Source organism: Myotis daubentonii, chromosome 1 (assembly GCF_963259705.1).
Source record: "Myotis daubentonii chromosome 1, mMyoDau2.1, whole genome shotgun sequence".
Lineage (NCBI taxonomy): Eukaryota > Metazoa > Chordata > Mammalia > Chiroptera > Vespertilionidae > Myotis > Myotis daubentonii.
In genome coordinates, this window is record NC_081840.1 from 8,970,758 (window position 1) to 8,993,552 (window position 22,795).

The following is a 22,795-nucleotide window of genomic DNA, read 5'->3' on the forward strand; positions in this document are numbered from 1 at the left end:
GGGGTGTGTGCCTCATGACTGCCAGGTGGGGATACAAGTCTAGGCTCCCACTTGGCCTCTGCTGACAGGGTGAGGTGGCAGTAGGGCCGGTTTATTTACCTCATCCAGTTTGGCTGGACTAAGGTCTTTATTATCAAAGAGTTTCTGTCTTGCTCAGTGGTCCCTTTCCTCATCACTTTTTTCTTGGTTTGCACCTGTGGTTTCTCCAGCACACGGTCCATGACAGATGAGGCAAAAAGAAAACCCAGATCTGCCTCACACATGTCTTCTCTCTACCTTTCAGACTCTTAGGTTTGTTTAATGCAGCGGTTCTCAAACTGTGGGTCGCGACCCCTTTGGCGGTCAAACGGCCCTTTCACAGGGGTCGCCTAAGACCATCCTGCATATCAGATATTTACATTACGATTCATAATAGTAGCAACATTTCAGTTATGAAGTAGCAACGAAAATAATTTTATGGTTGGGTCACAACATGAGGAACTGTATTTAAAGGGCCAGAAGGTTGAGAACCACTGGTTTAATACAAATGCTCAGGGCTGCTAGCTGTACTTAGCAGGAGTAGAAAACAGTACCAGTTCAGCCCTTTTTATTGCTAATACAGTCCATTGTTTGGATGTGCCACAGGTTGTGCATCCATTTACCAACTGAAGGACAACATTTAGGCAGTTTCCAGTTTGAAGCAATTATGAATAAAGCTGCTCTTAGGAGTCTCATGCAAGTCTTTTTCTGTGAAAACCTCCATTTTCTTTTTCTTGGTTTATACACCTAGGAGTGGGACCAGTAGATCACATGGTTGTTTACTTTAAGAAAATATTAAACCCTTTTCCAAAGGTGCTGTGCCATTTTACATTTCTACTAACAATGTATGTGAGTCCCAGTTGCTCTGATCCTTGTCAGCCTCTGGTATTGTCAATTTTATTTCTTTAGCAAACCATTCTCAAAGGTGTGTAATGGTATGTCATTGTGGTTTTAATTTGCATTTCCCTAATGATGAGTGATGTTGGGCATATTTTAATGTGCTTATTTGTCACCCATACATTTGGTGAAGTACCCATTCAAATCCTTTGCCCATTTTTGAGTTGTTTTCTTATCTCAGTTTTGAGAGTTCTTCACACATTCTGCTTAGAAGTCCTTTGTCATATACATTTTGTCACTCAACTTCTACTAAACAATAACTGGCCCAAGGTTATGACTTATTAAACCCAGGCCTGATATGTAACTCTAGACTTCCTGTTGCTACTTAGACTACACTTAGGGGGTTTTAGTTGTCCAGGGGGTAAGATGTGTTTATTTTCTACCTAGCAATATTCATTACTTCTGAAGAACTTGCGTAGAATGTATTAATTACTGTGATGTTGCAGGGTATCATTTATAATTTTAAAGCAAAATACCCTTTGAGTGCTCTAGTCTGCCTGCTCCTTAATCCAGAGAAATTTAGATTACAAATTCATTCAAAATTTCAATACAACTAAAGAGAGAAGAAACAGCCTGTAAAGCCAAAATCACACACAGCCTGTGTGTCCAACAGTGTGCAGGTAACGACCATGATGTATAGTCGGAGGTGTACCTGGATCACGGCCAAGTGCTCCTGAACTTGTGGTTGGTGTTTCACGTGGGTGTGGAAGCTGTCCCGGTGGATTCTGCTGCTGCCTCTGCTGCTGCTGCTGCTGCTGTTGCTGCTGCCTGAAACATGCAAAGGACAATGTACATTAAACAAACAAACCCTCAGAATAAATACACCATGAGGAGTGCTATTCACATGGAAAATAAATGGTTCCACAAAACAAAAGTCACTGACATGAAAACCACAAAAGGATGCAAGAGCAATCGGTCTGATATATATATTAGTTAAAAGTATCACAGTGCGATCCTACAAAATCTGGATGTAAAATTTGCATTTATCAGAGAAATTAATAGACAGGTATTTTTAACCACAAAATAACACATTGTACAAAAGGATTCACTGGCAGCTATTTTTATGCAAATGTGTTGGTTTACAGATCCTTAATATTGTGGGAGATCACTGAAAATAAGCACTTCAAGGAAAGGAAAGCATCTCAAATTACCATAAGCGTTAACATGATCTTTCCATGGCCGGCTCTTTCCTGTCATTCAGATCTGAGCTTCATATCTCCTCAGAGATACCTTTCCTGCCCACCGTCCTCAGTGGCCACCTGGCATTCCCCCTATCCCGTCACTTCATTTTAATTTCCAGCATGAACTTATCACCATGTGTTCTCTCTTCCTCTTTAAAATGTAAGCTAACAAGAGTACATCCCTTATCTTGTTTGTTGCCCAGTGCATAAAACTATGCTAGGCATTAGTAGACACTCATCAACTACTTGATGAACTCTTTAATATACATTACCAAGTTTCAGTAATATCTACTGCATTAAAATAAGTTCTCCCTGTATTTTTTTAAGCAAGAGAAACAATGTCATAAAACATTTAAACATGATGGTTATGATGTAATAGGTAGGTGCTTGTACTGAGAAAATCTACACTGAAGTGCTGACATGTAATGAGAAATCATGTCTGCAAGTTATTCTCAAATGGTTCAGAAATGTCAACAACTGGGGAATCTGAGTGATGGGTATATGGAGCTCTGTGACCTATTTCTGCATTTATGTATATTTTAAATGATTTCATATATACATATATATGCTAAAATAAAAAAAAATAAAAAACAGCAACAATCTGAGAAGCCATAGCTTTCAAAAGAATGCATAAAAGGATTTTTAAAGGAAACAGAATTTTAAAATTAGCGGTAACACTATTAATAGCACATTTTTCCCTAGGGTCCCCCTTAATCTTGTGTTTTAAACATGAGTAACAAAGGAAATTCAACCAGTGGGGAACCTCATTTCTCCTTGTTGGTCTTGGAGCGAGCACACTGACATCTGCACGTGTTTATGACGCTGGTGTGCAGGCTAATGACGCACACGTGGGCAGTATACGCCCACTAGCATACTCTGACTCTGGAACGTGGCACAAGAAGGACAGGTTGTGAGTTATGTGGATTTCCTAGCACATCAGATCTCTCTCCACCACGCCCCCTTCCTCCTCCACTCAAGAAAACACATAGAATGCAAGGGAGTGACAGGTGAGACAGCGACTTTAGAGCAGTAACTTTTATTCTACTTTAAATTCATGAAAAGTGAGTAAATGAACTGCCAACCTTGAAACACTTCTAACACCTTTCATATGTGATGACACCGTGAGATAGAATGTGCACAAATAGCACTGAGCATCCATTCCCACTGTGCCTTCTGTATCACAGAGTCGGGAAAGCTAAAAACGACATGTCTTACATTGCTTTAGACCTCAGATTCTGGAAAAAGAGTGCTTTTAAAGCATTTGTATGAGCTTTAAATGGCAGAAATGAGGCACAACCATCTCCCTGCTGCTTTCGCTGTTCTCTGCACCAAGTCAAGTCATGGGGATGCCAATCCCAGAATTCTGCTTTACGGCAGTTGCAGTGGAGCCAGATTTCATGTTCCTGAGTCTTCATGTCTAGGCAACTGTGGTGGCAGTTTCCTGACCCTAGGATCATAGCTCAGGCTCAGGAAGTGTGTTCCTAAACTCGATATCCCGATTCCCCATTATCTCAACTTGGGCAGCGGTCAAAGCTGTTCAGACAAGTTAGAATTCTGGAGGCCTGGCCTACAGCCTGCATTCAGCTCTTCCTAAGATTGTGTAAGGCCTTACCTTCTGTATTAAGTACTTTCTGCTAAAAAATACTCTAGTCGTTTATGTTTCTTAAACTGAACCCTGACCAAGCCATGCCACTGAAGTGGTGGCTCAAGTATTAGGCAATCAAAAGATCAACCAAAGGACTTGTATGCATGCATATAAGCATAACCAATGGACATAAGACACTGGGGGATAGGGGAGGCTAGGGGACTGTCTAGGGCGGGGGGGGGGGGGGGAATGGACACATATGTAATACCCTTTGTATTACTTTAAGCAATAAAAATAAATAAATAATAATAATAAAAAAAAATGAGCCGAAACCGGTTTCGCTCAGTGGATAGAGCGTCGGCCTGCGGACTGAAAGGTCCCAGGTTCGATTCCAGTCAGGGGCATGTACCTGGTTTGCGGGCACATCCCCAGTAGGAGATGTGCAGGAGGCAGCTGATTGATGTTTCTCTCTCATCGATGTTTCTAACTCTCTATCTCTCTCCCTTCCTCTCTGTAAAAAATCAATAAAATATATATATTTTTTTTAAATGAAAGCAATCCATGACCATGAAAATAGTACTTGTTGGGAAACACTTTTTAAATTAAGAATCTGCATCATTTTAGAGAAAACCTGTGAGAAGACGTTAATCCGGCTAATGCCTATCTATGGAGCACTTTATAGCTTATGAAGTAGTTTTACATACCTTGCCTAATTTTATGCTCCTAACATGTGAGTGAAGGCAGGTTTGTAAATGACATAGCTGATATAATAGTTTTGCCTGGGGTTTTATGGTAGGTAAAATGGGTTTAGAGATTATTCATGGGAAAAAATACGGCTATGAGAGAATTTAACAACTCTTATTCATAACATATTAGCTTGTAATAGGTAGATTTTTAACAGTATTTTTATGCTACATGCATGAATACATTAAGTATGAAGCTTCAAATGTCCTACAAAAAACAAAAACTCCCACCAAACCTATAAATTTTAATAAATAACAAGTTAGCACCATGATCAGTTTGAAGAGGGTCAGAAGGAAGAAAGAGTTAACTTGAGAAGCTTACAGCCACATTTCCAAAGATGGAAGCTAGAGAGACAGGGGCCCATCTAGGCTTAATAATCAGAAATTCTAGTGAAAGGCAAATATTAGTTTTCAGCCCCTTTATTAATAAGCCCTACATGATATTTGAATGCTAGCCACTATTAAAAAGAAATACCAAGAAGTTAGCTCTTAACTCCGCTCAGCAACATTTGACTCTAAATCTTCTCTAGTTCTCCACTAGTATTTTTTTAAAAATGTTTTTATTGAGCCTGGCCGGCATAGCTGTGGTTGAGCATTGACCTAGGAACCAGGAGGTCATGGTTCGATTCCCAGTCAGGGCACATGCCCAGGGTTGGGCTTGGTCCCCAGTGTGGGGCCTGCAGGAGGCAGCTGATCAATGATTTTCTCTCATCATTGATGTTTCTCTCTCTCTCTGTCTCTCTCTCTCTCTCTCCCTCCCTCCCTCCCTCCCTCTCTGACATCAATAACAACATTTTAAAAATGTTTTTATTGATTTTAGAGAAAAGAGGAAGGGTGAGGGAGAGAAAGAGAGAAAAATCGATGAGAGAAATATCAATCAGCTGCCTCCTGAGAGCCCCCTATTTTGGGGGATCAAGCCCAAAACCCAGACATCTAACAGAAAGCTAACCAGTGATCTCTCAGTGCACTGGACGATGCTCAACCAACTGAGCTACATCAGCCAGAGCCCCACCAGTATTTCTGAGATCAAACCAGGAGGCAGAGGATGAAAACCTGAAGCTGGAAACCTTCCCTGCACATCTTCCTCCCCATCAACTACCCTCCAACCAGGAGGGAGCTATCCCTATGCTCAGCCATCATAACAGGGCACAGGGTTGATAAAACATCTGCATCAGTTATCACTGGCATTGTGCTTGTTAGAATTTACTTAGTCATTATGAAATGTCACTGCATTATTCTTTCCACTCTAAAAAGTTCAATGCATTGAAAATTCTACATTTCTAATCCAAAATATCTTTTAAAATTTTTAAATAAGAGGGGAATTTGTTTTTTATACTTTAAAAGACGGTTTCCTTTTCTTGGATGTATTTGTAAACTTTGTAGATTCTCTATTAAGTATGTCTGTTTGGACAATTTTATTCTGGCAAAAAAAACAACAAGAAAACAAAGTCTGAAAAAACATGGTAGAAGAATCACTTGGAAATTATTTGGAAAGCAGTTTAGAAATCTGTACCAAGGCCTTAAAAATGTTCATGTTCTTTAACTAAAAAATCTGACATCCTCAGAATAATTAGAACAATGACAGATTTGAGACACTGAGTTAGTACATGGATAGTTCGTTGCACTATTAATTATAATAGTAAAAATCAAAATGTTCATATGTAAATGATACACACATTAATTTTATTAAGTACCATATAGCCTATTTACAAAGAATACTTACTATTAGGGGAAATGGGTATAAGTAATATGTATGTGTGTCTGTGTGACCAGAAGAAAATGTGCCAAATACTGACATCAGTATTACATAAGGAAAGTAGAATTATGTTTCCTTTTAATTCTGATATGTCTTAAAATAAAATTTCTAGGGTATTAGTTTTTATCTAATTAAGTAGTTTTAAGTTATTTTTAATACTAACTAGATATTTTATGATATAATAAAATATTATTGTGTGACAATAGCATTTGGCTATGTAAAAAAAATAAGCTCATATATTTAGAGAGGCGTACTGAAATAAATATGGATAAATGGTATAATGATTTAGATTTGTTACAAAAAAAATCCCAACTTGGGGGTAGAAGAGTGACGAGCATAGGAGATGGGGACATAGAAACACAAGGCTGGTATGTGCTAATCTTTGTTAAATCTGGGTAATAGGGGTTCATTATGCTGGTTTCTCTACTTTTATATGAATTTTAAGTTTATCATATTTAAAAAATAAAAGTTAAATTTAAAAGGAAGAAGTACTAATAAGCACTATTTTGGAATTTTACATATAATTAAATCTATTACTCTATCACTGAATAAAGACTAGAAATATCTCACATTAAGAGGATGTCAGTTGATCAGAATTTTCCTTCATATACTTCTGAGCTGTGACTTAAAAACAAACAAACACAGAAAACAAAGTAAATATTATCTCCATTACACCATCAAATTTTAGCTCCAATATCTTAAGTACCACTAAAATACTGCCAATATGACTGTGAGATGCTTCTCAGGTGCAGAGGTGTGGAGATGTGAGAATATGTGCATCTCAGAATTGATGAAGTACAGTAATTAACAGGCCAAGTTCAGCCACTGGCCTTTTGGTTTCTGATCTGGGATCAGAGGATCTGAATATCTGTTATAGATCTCGTAATTTCCAAGATGGATTTTTATCATTAAGATAAAGGGAAGACCTGTGAGTGGAAAGAGTGGTATTTTTCTGGGATAAAATTTTTATTTTAAGGGCACTTTTTATAAAGCTGATACAAAGTTAGGTTTCAGGAGCTGATGATTCAGATTTATGGTCTGCCCTCCCATCCCAGATGCTGACAGTCCTGCAGTACCGCACTAGAGCGCAATGAGCAGAGCTCTTAGCCACCACCTCTATTTGCGGTAGGAGTGGGCTCCCCGACCTAAAGTGCTGTTCCCTATGAACAGACAGAAGAACATTGCAGGATTAGGAGCCGAGAAGCACAGTCAAAGGATCATGAAGCATGGTTCTTGCCTTGATCCAATTTCATTTTCCCTTTGATGACTGAAATTTCACAGGGTTTCCTTCACCCAATTTCATGTAAACTTAATTAGTATTGGGGCAAAGTTTCCCCCTAAAACAACATTCCATTTCACAGTTTATTTGTTGTAAATTAAAATAAGTACATTCAAATGTTCACAGGGTCAGGGAGTAACCAGTCTTTTTAAAAAAGAGAATCCTAAATAAAATAAGTAGTTTAAGCCAAAGCTCTAAGTTCACAAATAGAAAAAATAGCCAAAGTAAAGACTGAATATGCCATTTGAATATTGTACCAACTACTTTACTTTTCAAAGTAGGCTTCTCTTCTCTTCCGTAGCTCTTCTGAAGTCAGCTGTGTACCTGATGTCTGTGGAACATCTTGAGGTGCATTTCTGGAACTACCTGAAAACAAACGAAAATAGGACCAAAACAAACAGTTTACTTATGTGAATTACACACAAAGGCTTTTTTAAAAAATTTAAATTCTTTATTGTTTAAACTATTAATATGTTTCCCTTTTCCCCCATTCTCTCCCCAGCCACTCCCACCTCCTCACACAAAAGCTTTTAAAACGTTTTCTTCTTAAACGGATTCTGCTACTATTCTGTAAATACTAGATGCTCAAGGCCTGGACTGCAATCAGGGCTGATCGGGGCCTTCTGGCTGCCAGCTGGGGCCTCCCTTTCCCTTTCCCGGCTGCCAGCTGCTGGCCAGGGCCTCCCTTCGTTCTACGCCGCCCCATGGTGGTCGGCGCACATCACAGCGAGCAATAGAACTCCCGGTCTCCAGGTCAAACTTCCAAGGGGACACTTTGCATATTAGCTTTTTAATAGATAGATAAGTAAGGGTCTGAAAGCCTCAGGGGAAATCTGAATAACGCAGTTCAAACCTAACCAGTATCCACTACAGCCAAAGCTGTCACCCAACTGTGGTAGCATGTGAGGATGTAAGACCAACAACCAACTAGGGAGGAAGAGCCAGGAACACCACTTTCGCGTGCTCTAACTCATTAGACATCAATCTACACTTCCAAAGACATAGAATTCCTTAGAACCAACTTACAGTGGATGATCATGAAACAAACACATTCTCTGTGTTCCTTTATCTTCAAAAATTTGGGTCCTACACAACTTCAGTATATTTCCATGGTCTCATTTATTGCACCAACCAGAGATTTCGCACAAATGGTGAAATAAAGTGGTAAGTAGAGTGATTACGCACAAATAACTAAAATTGCAAAAGCTAGTGTCTGCCATTACCTCAATTTTATTTAGATATTAGAGGCCCAGCACGTGAAATTGCAAGTGGCCCAGCCCCGCGGCACTGGCGGGACCCCAGACCTGCCGTGCGCGAGTAGCTCGCCACCACAAGCCACAGCGCCGCTGCAAGCAGCTCACAGGCTGGAGGGAGGGACCGAGAGGTGCTCCATGCACCTCCTGGTGATTGGTCGTTTGGTTGTTCCAGCGTTCTGGTGTTCCGGCCACTAGCCTTTTATCATATAGATTTCAGGAATTCAATCAATTTCATTAGAAAGTAGAAGGCAAAATCATATTAATTAGATGAAAACAAAACTGCCAAAAGAAATTCCTCATGCTTTTATGTAAACCACTTAGAGCTACAAAACAGACATTTCCTTCCACCTGGATTCCCTAGGGAATATGTCTTACCTCTCCTCTGCTTATGGACTTACATCACTATAAAAGCATCAAAGTGGACTCAAGCTATACGTTGCACAGACACCAATGTTAGAGTTTTCTAAAATCAATTTATATTCTCTGTCCAGGCCTTCCTTTGTGTCTAACAGCAAATACATTTATGAAACAGTTGGTCTGGGTAACAGTTCCCCCACTTTTGCCCACAAAAATTGACCTCAGTTTATTGCTATGTTAGTATAGTATTATAACCAAATGGAATAACCAGAAATAAAAATACAGCTAGTTATCTTGGCCAGTGTGGCTTGGTTGGTGGGAGCATTGCCCTGTGTACCAAAAGGTTGTGGGTTCGATTCCCGGGTGAAGCATGTGCCTAGGTTGTGGGTTCAGTTCCCTGGCCCTGGTAGAGGTGTGTGCAGGAGGATTTTCTATCTCACATCAATGCTTCTCTCTCTCTCTCCCCTCCTCTGACCTGCCCCTCTCTCCCTCCCTTTCCCTCTCTCTAAAAATCAATGAAGCCTGGCCAGTATGGCTCAGTGGTTGAGTGTCAACCCATGAACTGCGGTCACGGTTCAATTCCAGGTCAGGGCACATGCCCAGGTTGTGGACTCGATCCCTAGTAAGGGGCATGCAAGAGACAGCCAATTAATGATTCTCTCTCATCATTGATGTTTCGCTCTCCCTTCCTCTCTCTGAAATCAATAAAAACATATTTTTTTAAAATATCAATGAAAATGACCTTGGGTGAGAATTAAAAAATATATAGTCCTATTATAACATAGGTTGTAAAAGGTATTTATATTACAAGGTATAACATAGGTTGTAAAAGGTATTTATATTACAAGAAAACTAAAAGAACAGCTGACTGTACATAGCTATTGATTCTGCAGTAACTGTCAAAGAACATCTAACAGTTCATTAACTTCCAGGAAACCAAGAATTATCTGAATCAATTCTTCAACAATGAAAAAACCCCATCAGAATGTCTGTACCTTGCATACTGAGCTGAATAGCCCTGCGGAGATCTGCTTCTTCATCTTCCATGTCAATCTGTTGGCGACTTAGGGCCAGAGCCCGCTGCAAATCCTCCTCCTCTTCATCTAACACTCCTGATCCCTCATTTGCTTCTAAGGTTTGTTCCAGATCCGTTTTCTGGACGCTAAAGAATGAAAGCACTGATCATAACTACAGACCAGTCTTGCATTTTAGATATAAAAATATTTATAAACTGAAGATTTTATATGTCAAAACTTACACATTTCAGTCCATTATAATTGAAAAACAGAATTAAAGAAACGTACAGATTTTTCTCGCAGATAAGGTCTAACAATATAAACTGTGTGTTCTGATGTGACTCTAAGTTAACATTTTTAAGTAATTCAAAGAGTTGATTCAAGTTTGAACCAATAAACTTCACCAAAACATGTGGGTCTAAAAAAAATCACCAACAATAAAAGGACCACCCATCCAACGTTAGCAGGAAAGTGTCTTTCTTGGCATGAGAGCGTGTCGCACGTCCACACTGCAGTTACTTTTACCTCTGCTCTTTCTCCTGTGCTAATTCTTCTCCGATAAGTTTTGGGCGATGCATCTGCTGGACCCTGATCATCTGGAGGAGTTGGTCAGCTTCACAATCTGGCAGATCACCCTTAACAACAAATATAGAATAACCTAAAAAAAGGCAAAAATAAACTAAACAGCTAGTAAGAGATTCAAAATCAATGAAAAACGATAGCAGCTAGAGAGGCAGCGTGGTGTATAGTAGTGGAAGGAATATAAATTGAGGAATCAGAAAAAGCTGAGTTCAGTAATGATTCTTGCATGGACTGGCAGGGTAAGCTAGGATAAATTACCTGTAAGTCTTTGAGTATAACTTTCCTCACCTGTAAAATGGGAACAGCCATCTCCTGGAGTATCAGAAATAAAGGAAATAATATCTATAAAGGGTCCTCCTAAAACAGTGCTTGACCAAGTAGGCTACTCACTACATGGTAGCAGAGAAGCAGTAAAGGTCCGGGTAAGAGCAAGGAATGTGGAAGCAGCCGGCCTGGGTTTTATGCGAGCTCTTCCATTTCCTAGCTGCATGGTCTCCGGTAAATCCCTTTGCCCACCTATGTCTTGGTTTCTTCAATTGTGAAACAGATGATACTGAGGGCTACTATGAGGACACGATCAGATGACATATGTAATAATGTATAATAAATGTAAAATAAGTTACCCGTGGAAAGAGCTGCCTCCTCACCCCAACCCCCCACCTTTCCTAACTGAAAACAAGGTCTGAGAAGCAATACCTAAAATCTATATAAGGTATGAAAGGTGTGGCTTGTCTTTTGAAAGAATTACACTGATCCTATATAATTTTTTATAAATACGATTCTAGAAAGCCAGTTTTCCCAGCTAAATACTCCATATACTAGTAAAAACTGAATAAGGGTGGGCTATATCTAAGTCATCCTAATCGATTTATGTTTTTCTACCATAAAATTTTCTTAAACTTTGGTGCTTGTTACTGGATATCTTTTGTGAGTATTAATAGATACTGAAATACCAAAAAATAAAAACAGACAATGAAACAAATAAATAGGACCAGAGTATTAATGGAAAAACTCAAAACAATAATACGTTTAACCTTTTTTTAAAAAAATAGTTTTTATTGATTTCAGAAAGAGGAAGGGAGAGGGAGAGATATAGAAACATCAGTGATGAGAGAGAATCATCGATCGGCAGTGTCCTGCATACCTCTACTGGGAGTTGAGGCCGCAACCCAGGCATATGCCCTGACCTAGAATCGAACCGTGATCTCCTGGTTCATGGGTCGACACTCCACCACTGAGCAACAGTGGCTGGGCTAGCCATTTTGGTTTCACAAGGACAAGTGTGCTCAGAGTTCAGATGGTTTAACATGTTTTATGCCAGCAAATTGTTTCCAGATCTTAGAAGAACTATGTCGGCTCACCATGGCCTTCCATGAAGAGCAGAAACTCTGCCTATTCAGGTGGTATACTGTAAGAATCCTAGGTTTTATTCAAGACTAGATTTTATTTTATGTGTGCTGGGAAGCCACTCAAAGGTGAAGGGTGGCCAAAACCGGTTTGGCTCAGTGGATAGAGCGTCGGCCTTCGGACTGAAAGGTCCCAGGTTCGATTCCGGTCAAGGGCATGTACCTGAGTTGCGGGCACATCCCCAGTGGGGGATATGCAGGAGGCAGCTGATCGATGTTTCTCTCTCATTGATGTTTCTAACTCTCTATCTCTCTCCCTTCCTCTCTGTAAAAAATCAATAAAATATATTTTTAAAAAAAGGTGAAGGGTGAGGCTGTACCATAATATGCATTATGTTTTTTAAAAAATCACTCAGGGCTGTTTTATCAATATAATATATGGGAACCAGAGTGCAAGAAAGTGACCCTTGCTGAAATGGGAAGTCTGAGGGATAGCATGTACAGGGAGAAAAAATAATCAGTCTTTTTTCAACATGTTCAGTTTGAAATGCTTTCTGGAGTTCCAAGTGGAGATATCAAAGTTAAGCATTTGGTGTTCAGGGTGGCTGTCTAGACAGCACATACAAGTTTGGGAAGAACTGGCATACAGATCTTATTTTGAGACGTTATTTAAAATAATGGGACAGCACATAGTCAAGAAGTTGTCCAGGGATTGAACACTCAATGGTTAGAAATTGGAGGGAGCAATCCACAAAAGGAATCTGAAGGAAGCAGCCAATGGAAGACGAGGAAAATCAGAGCACTGTGGCCTGCCTACAGCCAAGTGTAGACAGCATTTCAAGAAGGGAAGAATAGTTAAAAACAAGGGTTTAAAAGAAAAGAGATACAAGTATATAAAACCAAAGAAGTTACATGTGACCTGGAAAGCTCTACATGAGGACCGACCCAGCAGCAAGAAGCATGCCCGTTCCCAGGCTGTGATCTGTAAACACTTTTACTACAAAGGCAGGAAATAATCAGAGATAAGCCTGAAAATTCTGTTAATATGAGAAAGGATTCAAAAGGCTATCCGAGTCATTTCGGAAATTTGGGAGTCAAGTTCAAAAGGTTCTCAGTGGTCCAAGATGGGAAAATCTGAGTATCAGTATGAATATTATAATGAACTGAAACATATAAACTATGTTTTAATGGATTAACTTACAATGACTTTAGAAAAGAAAACCATTCAATTGGTTACCTTTGGAGGAAAGATACTATGAAATGAACTTTTTGAAAACCTGATAAAAGAAATATTTATCCTGCTTTTGCTATGTGACTATACTTGAGGATAACCAAATACTTGATGAGGGAAAGTTTATTTGTATAGAAGTCTTTCAGCTAATATAATAAATGTAGAAAAGGACAGGGGAGTGGTTAGAGGTCTGAAGAGAGAAGCTGTGAAATAACCATCATGGAGAGTAAGTGAACTTACAGGAAAACAGTAAGAATGGCAAGTAGCACTAAAGGCTCACTTGAAATTTGTGACCATAGATTTAAAGCCAAATCAATCATCACATTTTATGTTACTCTTTTTTTAAAAATATATTTTTATTGATTTCAGAGAGAAAGGGAGAGGGAGGGAGAGAGATAGAAACATCATCGATGAGAGAGAATCATGGATCGGCTGCTTCCTGCACACCCCCCAGTGGGGATTGAGCCTGTGACCCAGGCATGTGCCCTTGATCGGAATCGAACCCGGGACCCTTCGGTGTGAAGGTCGATGTTCTATCCACTGAGCCAAACTGGCCAGGGCTCATGTTATTCTTTAGCCATGTTCAGCTGCTCTGGTGCAGGAATGGACAAGATCAAAGTTTTGGTTTTAACCACGTTTGGAATTTTGTTATGAAAGTATGATGGAGGGAAAGGAGAAAGGAGTTGAGGACTGTAGTGATTATAATGATGGATTATAGAAAATAAGCAGACTAAGATAAGAAGTAAGACTATAAGAGGATGTTTGGACCTTGTGGTAGGGTTTAAAGAATTGGTGCAATGGACAAAACAGAGAAAATATGATGCAAAGATAGGAGGCAATAGTAAAAAAAATAGGATGCTTGCAATTAGGGTTTAAAGGTGGTACAGTTATTGGTAACAGCAAGGCAAAAGTGGAATAAAGAGATTATTTGTAATTAAGAAGCAAGGCACTGGATTGATTTTTGATATAGAGATCACTAAGAATGGTGAAAGGAGTTCAAGCAGAAGGAAGACAGTGAGTCAGACCCTAAAATCTTCAATGGAAAAGAGGCGGATCACAGATGACTACAAAAAATCAGGGGGTCAAGTTTAATATAGTGAGACGTATTTCAAAGGAGCTGGAAATTTTAGGGAAGAACAGTGGCCCAGAAGGGGCGAGGAGGAGGAAGAGAATTACTTGGGCCTCCCTTGGCTCTGTGGTATGTGAAGTACCGGAGAAAAAAGAGCCATTACTTAGAGAGCTGCAAAGGAAGCAGCATCCTCAGGGAGGGCCAGGTGTCAGTGAGAACTCCCCTGAACAGTATCAGTCAGACCACAACCTCAAGTTCACCATGTAAAACAAAGATTACCTCACTGCCACTGCCATAAAAATAGTTTTGTTATATTCATATCTAATGAGTTAGTTTTATTTAGCCTCTTTGAAAGATAACATTATAAAATTTTCCATTTTTATTTACCTTCTTGTTGCAATTGAGCCAAAAAAAGTGCAAGGTATGTGTCTGATATTAATTCTGGACCCGTCAAAAGAGAATTCAAGTTGAACCACTGAAAAAAAAATTGCCATCATTTAAATTAATATACATTATAATTAAGAAGGAAATTTCACGTTACGAATAGATATAACCCAGCTAAGCTTAGTATGACTGCCAGTGGTTCTCAACCTTCCTAATGCTGCGACCCTTTAATACAGTTCCTCATGTTGTGGTGACCCCCAACCATAAAATTATTTTCGTTGCTACTTCGTAACTGTAATTTTGCTACTGTTATGAATCGCCATGTAAATATCTGATATGCAGGATGTATTTTCAGGGGTCGCGACCCACAGGTTGAGAACTGCTGGAAAACAATTCAAACTGAGATTTAAAAAAAAAAATTACGAAGAGAGAGAGAGAAAGAGGAAGAGGGAGAGGGAGAAGGAGAGAGATAGAAACATCAATCAGTTGCATCCTGTACCTGCCTTGTCCAGGGGTCAAACCCGCAACCTAGGTATGTGCCCTGACTGCAATTGAACTAGCAAACTTTTGGTGCATAAGATGATGCTCCTACCAACTGAGCCACCCAGCCAGGGCTGCATTTGTCTTAAATAAATAATTTTTCTTGTGGTACACCTAAACTGTACATGGTTGTCACAAATAAATCTATATTGGAAACTGACATTGTCTTTTAAAATAGCAAATTTCTAACTATCAAGATTGAAACTATGCTACATTATCTGCACATGAATGGTGAGTTTCTTCATCAGATCCTGAGCCTCTGATACTCTGGACTGTTGAACATTTTAGTTGCAAATGGAGTGCAGGATGAGAAAAAATACAAGGAAGCAGGAGAAACATTACCTGTTTTCCTAATTTTCTAACTGTAAACCAGTGTTCTTTATAATTGCATATAAATGATCTTTCATTTCTAGAAAAGGAAAAAAATAAAGACCCAATATTAAGTTGAAGTATTAGAGTTCATAGTCATTTAGTTTGTCTACTGGCAAGTGTTATATAAAACTTATGATAATTTACTAGTAAGATTATGTTTACAGTTTAGTATCATTAATTTTTTTAAATTATAAACAGAATGAATCTCTACACATTTGGGATGCTGTGCAAAATGAAGGCATCATACGTCACTAAAGGATCAGCTCTGTGCCACCAAACACAGAGCTGCCTTGTGGTGGCAGCTGAGAGGGCACATGTTCATGGACATCTCCAAAAGGAGAAGTAGGGAATGAAGCAGGGTACATCAAAACAAAAACATTCAAAATATATTTTTCTTAAGAAATTATAACTTTAATAATCAAATTTAGGAAAAGAAACGTAGGAAAAGCAAAATAAATCTTACATGGGATCAATCCTGAGCCTCTGATACTCTGGACTGTTGAACAGGATTAGTTCTAAACCCCAAACTTTCAAGGCATTGCTTATAACCTGTTAAAAAAAACAGCAAATTCTGATGAGCTAAACCATTCAATTCCAAATGTAATTAGGGAAAGTCATATTAATTGTGCAAACAATTGTACTTCATATATCAATTTCCCTGGAAGGCTATAGTTTTTTCAAAGTGTGTGTGTATAAGATATTTCACTAAATCTATAAATAACATACAAACATAGCATTTAAAAAGTCTTTTTAACTCTAGGTTTCTGGGATATTCCAGGGAACCACACAATTCCTAGATAAAACTGCCTCAAAAATCCAGATGTATATTCTTAAAACTAGTCCTCTATATACGTATGATAAATTGGACGCTATGGTCCTGCTGCAGAAAAGTTATATTTCAACTCACTACCTGATATGTCAGGAATAGTGATAATTATATGTCTATTAAGATGAGTTCTTTCTAGGGGTTTAAACTGAAGTGTTCATAGATTTTAATCTTCTGTTATCACAGGTCTATAATTTTAGGAAAAACAAAAGATAACCCTGGTTATTTCAAACTGTCTTGAAAGAAATAGGAGATTTCTGAAAATTCACTACTAATCCTTCTAGGTAGCTGACAAAGAGGCAAGTGAACTTGGTACTAGCAAACAGAAAGTGAATGCCAGGTAGGGGCAAATGTGAATCAGCACCAAGGGCAGCGCCGCACACCACAAGGACAAGCGCTGGCCCCTCAGACTTCCATCCCAGCCCTGTAGGGAAGCACTGAATGGAAATGCTGGTGAACGAGGAGTCCAGGACAGTGCAAGGGGAATGCAAACAAAATTATCTTCAGAAGTAGATCCCTCAAGAGAGGTTCCGAAAGAACTCTGGATGCACCTTCAAGGTGTTAGAAACACAATGAAAGACCTGCACAGATAACAGAATCTCACAAGCAATATCGCTTCCTTTGAAGTCTATGGGTGAATATACGCTTAAAAAAAAAGAAAAGAAAAAGCCCCGGGCCATAATGAAATAACCCAGTCTCAGCAGGCTGGTTAAAAGGGAGACAGTGAGGTGTTGCATTTTCTCAAATTTACACAAGAGATAGGAAGTTTAAAAGACTGTGATTTATTGGAGTTAAGGTTATTGGTATCCAGATGCAAATTAAATAATCTTTCAAAAAAGCCCTATTCTAAAATGAAGATTCTACAATCCTAATTTTCATATTTACCTATATAAAAGTCTAATACTCTAAGAGTACAATCTTATACTTTTAGACACAACCCATTGGAGAACTTCTAAAGGTCATATCATTAGAGTGACTATGAAACGCTGTGAGAAGATGCTTCTATCAACCATACCCTGAGCTGAAATACAGCCAGGGACAAAAACAACACTTAGTACTTGTTGTGACTACTTACTTGAATAGAGAAAAAACCACTATCATCCATATTCCCAGAAGGCTGCTGTTTAATTTGGAAAGGTAGTTGAGGCGGGGGTTGAGGGTGGAGAAAGAAGGAAAAACTGTCATTAATAGGCATATTTAAAATAACATTTTGTGCATTCTCATTTACAAAGTCAAGAGCAGAGTTATAATTAACAAGTCAGATCCCGATAGGGAGAATAGTTTGTTCTTTTCTAAACAATACCCACATTTTTTTCTTTTTCTTTTTAATACCCATGTGTGTGTTTTGTTTTTGTTTTTTCCCCAATCCCTCTATGCCCTCAAACACCCTCTCCCCCTCATCAGAGCTGTCTGCCTGCTCTCTCTGAGTCTCAATACCCACATTTTTAAAAAAATGCAATTTGGCGAGTTTAAAATCAGTACCTGTAAAAACGTCCGATAGTCTTCACTCGTCACTCCGCCTTCTGCCATCCTCATCCTCTCTTCTTCATCTAGTTGATGTGCAATAGACGATAATTCCACAGGGCTAAAATATTCTCCTTGCAATAGATTATTCAAGCAATGCTGAGCACAAAGTGAGCCTTCTTGCTAATATCCAAAAGAAAAAATTCAAATGTGGCTTGATAAACAGATTTGTTCAGAGTCTTTCCTTAAAGAGGAATTTAATGACTAACTTCTTAACTGTCAAAACTGAACCTTTCTGGCTTTAGACCGGTGGTTCTCAACCTTCCTAATGCCGCGACCCTTAATACAGTTCCTCATGTTGTGGTGACCCCCAATTTCATTGTTACAAATTGAACATAATTAAAGCATAGTGATTAATCACAAAAACAATATGTAATTATATACGTGTTTTCCGATGGTCTTAGGCAACCCCCGTGAAAGGGTCGTTCGACCCCCAAAGGGAGTTGAGAACCACTGCTTTAGACAAACAACATTAACAAAAGGTAAATGCATTTTCATTTAACATTTGTTTTACAATCCTGTCATTAATGAAACCATAATAATTTAGCTCTATAATGAAAAACTTAAGAATGATTTATATTAAACAAACATCTATGAAATTCACCAAATCTCATATTTTACTAAAAATTACTCTATAAGCACTTAGCCTCCCTCATTTTCAGTGCCTAAAATAAATCCACTCAAGATTCCAGAGCAAATTACTAATGCTGAAAGGGAATTTTAGTCCCTAGAACATTTGTTCTTTTAACAGGGTAATGTCTACTTGATTTCAATGCTTATTCATGTAACTTCATATCTCAAGAGCTGATACAGGTAAGAACATTCTGAGTTAATGAGACCTCATGGCTGCAGAGTTGAGGTTTCCTTTGGGAACTCTGAAGCTAAGTAAGATACACACAGGCTGGTGCCGTGAGCAAGACTGTCCAAAAGGCATCCCTGGAGCTCACTCTGGACAAGCCAACATGGGGGGCTGCATCCAAGCTCGGCTCCCCATGGCATCATTGACTTCCTGTTATGGGCTCAGGGGATTACAACTTCCCATGGGCCTTCAGGTGCTGGGCAGATGGCTTTTTTACATGTATGACAACCCAAGTATGTATCCAGACTGCCTGGCACTGAGAAGACTCATCATCAGCCCTCTCCCTGAAACAATGTTGCTTTTCCAAGCTTGCCTTTTAAGAAGAGACATTCAAGCCCTGCCTGCATAGCTAGGTGGTCGAGTGTCCCACCTATGAACCAGGAGGTCATGGTTCGATTCCCAGTTAGGGCATATATCTGGATTATGGGCTCAATCCCCAAGGCCGCCGGTCAATGATTCCCTTTCATCACTGATGTTTCTATTTCTCTCTCCCTTCCTCTCTGAAATCAATAAAAATCTATTTTTTAAAAAAAGAAGAAGAGACATTCAAGAATAAATGAGATCCCTCCTATGAATCAAGACCAGGGGTTTGCCTCTGTGGGATGATGGCAGCAAGGAAAACAGGTTTCTCCTGCTAACTCTGGCCTTCTAAGTTCTCCTTTCCCCAGTAAGGTCTATTCTGTAACCCAGCCTGTCTGTCTGAGCTATGTTACATAATAGATAGTGACCCCAAAGAACAACATCTTACAAGATACATATTATTCCTGATCAATTAATGTTCAAGGAACAAAATTCAGCTGCTGAAAAAGATATTAGGAGCCCTAGCCTGGTGGTTCACTTGGTTGGAGCGACGTCCCATACGTCAAAAGGTTGTGGGTTTGATTCCGGTTCAGGGCACATACCTACGTTGTGGGTTCAATCCCCAGTTGAGGGTGTGCACGGGAGGCAATGATTGATGTTTTTCACACTGATGTTTCTGTCTCTCTCCCTTCCTCTCTCTAAAAAAGAAATCAATACACATCCTCAGGGTGAGGATTATAAAAAAGATATAAGGAATACATATGTAATGGAATAGGAAAGCAGCATTGAGATAGGGGCTGAGATAAATTTATCTTCATAACCTGGTATGGTAGTGAAAGAGGACTTATCTCCACCTCCTTTTCCTTCTACTGTATTCCTACCACTAGAGAGTGAGTAACTCCCACTGAATACTATAATGCAAACTGAAGAATATACAGATATCTTAGTTATATTCTGCTGAAAAATTATAGGTCAAACAAGCACTCACAAGAGGAAAGCCAAATGGCTAAAACACACAAAAAGGTGCTCAACTCCATTACCATTAGGGAAGTATACACTAAAACCACAATGCGTTACTAGTGCACACCCTCCAAAATGGCTACAATGTTGGAAAGTATTAGAGACATCAAAACTATCATTTGCTACCAGTGAAAGTGTAAGTTAGTATAACCACTTTGGAAAACTATTTGTAATACCTACGAAAGCTTATCATCCACATACCCTATGATCTAGCAATTCCACTACTAGGTATAGAATACAAACAAAAGAAATGTCGCCCGGCCTGTGTAGCTCAGAGGCTGAGCATCGACCTCTGAACCAGGAACTCACGGTTTGATTCCCAGTCAGGGCACGTGCCTGGGGCTGTGGGCTTGATCCCCAGTGTGTAGCATGCAGGAGGCAGCTGACCAATGATTCTCTCTCATCATTGATGTTTCTATCTCTCTCTCCCACTCCCTTCCTCTGTGAAATCAATAAAGAATATATTTAAAAAAACAGAAATGTAAAATTATGTTCATCAAAAAACATGTACAAGAACGTTCAAAAAAGCACTACTTATTCATATTGGAAACTAGCAAATGCCCATCACAGTATAATGTATTCGTTCATTGGTTTATATTCACAAAGGAATAGTACACAACAATGAGAATGAATCAACTACAACTACCTGCAACAATATGGATGAATCTCTCAAATGATGTTAAACAAAAGAAGACAGACTCAAGAGTCTACACTATATGATTCCATTTACAAAAGTTCAAAAACAGGCAAAACTAGTCTACAATGTTAGACCAGTGCAGGGAGTGGAGGCAGGGGTGGAAAAGGCAGGGAAATACATGTTCGTTATTCAATCTCAGTATTATTCACACGTATGTTTACTTTGTGAGAATTCATTGAGCTGCACTCTTATGATTTGTGTGCCCCTACATGTATTATATTTAATTTAAAAATTCAAACAACAAAAAAGCCTCTGCTAAGATACAGCTATTGCACACAGCAAGAGTTACCTAATATGGTAACCAGACAATGAATTTTCTGGGATCAGTCCTAATGCAAATTTTCTCTCCTGCTGTCATACCTCAGTTTGGGGCTCTTGAACTATGGTTACCATACTTAATACTATATATAGAAACAGTGACATCCAAATATTTGATATAAAAAATGAAAAATAAGCACTTGTCTAAGTAAAACTATATCACTATAGGAAATAATATCGTTCTGTATTTTTACTATGATTTAATGAGAGAAAATAACACACTGTCCAGCCCAAATTTTAAAAGCACTTTTTTTAAAGTCACAAGATGAATCAAATGCTACAAGGACCAAAAAAATTGTACAGTGGTCCCTCTAAAGATTATGCATCCCCCTCTCCAAAAACTATCCCCAGTCACTTCCTCCTCATCAAGCTTCAACCAAAGCTGAATATAGTTTAAGTACTGAAATTCCATGATTTCAGTCCTAACTTTGCTTTGGGATTAGAGGATAAGCAAACTGCATCTCCAGCTTTACTAAACCACAAAAGGATGAAATCCCCCACTACTCTGGAAGTCTTCAGGACCAACCTGAAACCAGCTCAAATTCCCAGGGAAATACTCCACCCAATCGACCAAGCAGCACTTCATCTCAACCAAGTTATAGCAAGGTCCCCCGCCTCCTGAGGTTCACAAACACACAAGCACCCCAATAACAACAAGGCCAGCACTTCTGCAACACAAAGTGCCAGGGAGCAGGCTAAGCACTCGTATCTCTGAGGCAGACACTTTACTATCCTCACACCAGAGGAGGAAACTGGATCCCAGAGATAATAAGTAACTTACCCAGATACACAGGTAGTCAATAAATGGCAAACCCAGGTAGAGTCTTCAAGTCTGTGTTACTACCACTTCCTCATGCCACTTACCTATTACTAAACCTCAACTATCCTGACGATGGCTAAGAACCAGTAATCACAAAAGGGCATATAATAGATGTCATAAAGTCAATGCTCAGCATCTTGTCAGCATTTCCACTGATTTTAAATATAATCCCAGCAAGTTTGGTCACCATTCTCAGTTTACATTACATAAAAGTACCAATTCAGATGGCACAGTGAACTCACCGAGAGCAGCCAGCAATTGAAGTGATAACAAAAATGACAGAAAGCAGGCAACAGAAAATCAAAATCAAAAACAAACAAAAAGCGCCCTAACCGGTTTGGCTCAGTGGATAGAGCGTCGGCTTGCGGACTGAGAGGTCCTGGGTTCGATTCTGGTCAAGGGCACATCCCCAGTGGGGGGCGTGCAGGAGGCAGCTGATCGATGTTTCTCTCTTGTCAATGTTTCTAACTCTCTGTCCCTCTCCCTTCCTCTCTGTAAAGAATCAATAAAATATATTTAAAAACAAAAACAAAAACAAACAAACAAAAAAACCCACAAAAAGCAGTTAGTGGTCATTTCATATTAGAGTTAACTCCCGCGCTTGAGCCATTTAATATTAGGACAAACTCCTGCTCTTGAATCAAATTCAACCTGCACCAGTAGCTAAGAATGGTTTTTATATTTTCAGATGGTTAGGAAAACACACATAAACAAGAATATATGACCTGCAAAGCCTAAAATATGTACAGAAAAATTGTTTAGACACACAGCACCATTATATCTTAGATGCTCCAAGAACTCAATGTGTTCAAATATTTA

At 39.1% G+C, this 22,795-nt stretch overlaps 1 protein-coding gene across 6 annotated transcripts in view; it reads right to left on the minus strand.

Annotated features, from left to right (window-relative positions):
* The window catches only part of ATXN3 (ataxin 3), a 33,037-nt gene that overhangs the window by 7,918 nt on the left and 2,324 nt on the right, over positions 1-22,795 (minus strand). Inside the window, exons 2-10 of one of the 6 annotated variants that reach the window (XM_059687796.1) lie at positions 17,921-18,085; positions 17,514-17,558; positions 16,076-16,161; positions 15,583-15,649; positions 14,704-14,791; positions 10,614-10,746; positions 10,068-10,234; positions 7,729-7,825; positions 1,568-1,683 (exon numbers count right to left, since the gene is read on the minus strand). In XM_059687796.1, the coding sequence (XP_059543779.1) occupies positions 1,568-1,683; positions 7,729-7,825; positions 10,068-10,234; positions 10,614-10,746; positions 14,704-14,791; positions 15,583-15,649; positions 16,076-16,161; positions 17,514-17,558; positions 17,921-18,085 (964 nt within the window). Of the gene's footprint in view, positions 1-1,567; positions 1,684-6,750; positions 6,805-7,716; positions 7,826-10,067; positions 10,235-10,613; positions 10,747-14,703; positions 14,795-15,582; positions 15,650-16,075; positions 16,162-17,513; positions 17,559-17,920; positions 18,086-22,795 lie in introns of those variants that run through there. The other 5 variants (XM_059687805.1, XM_059687823.1, XM_059687814.1 and 2 more) reach the window with 5 other exon arrangements.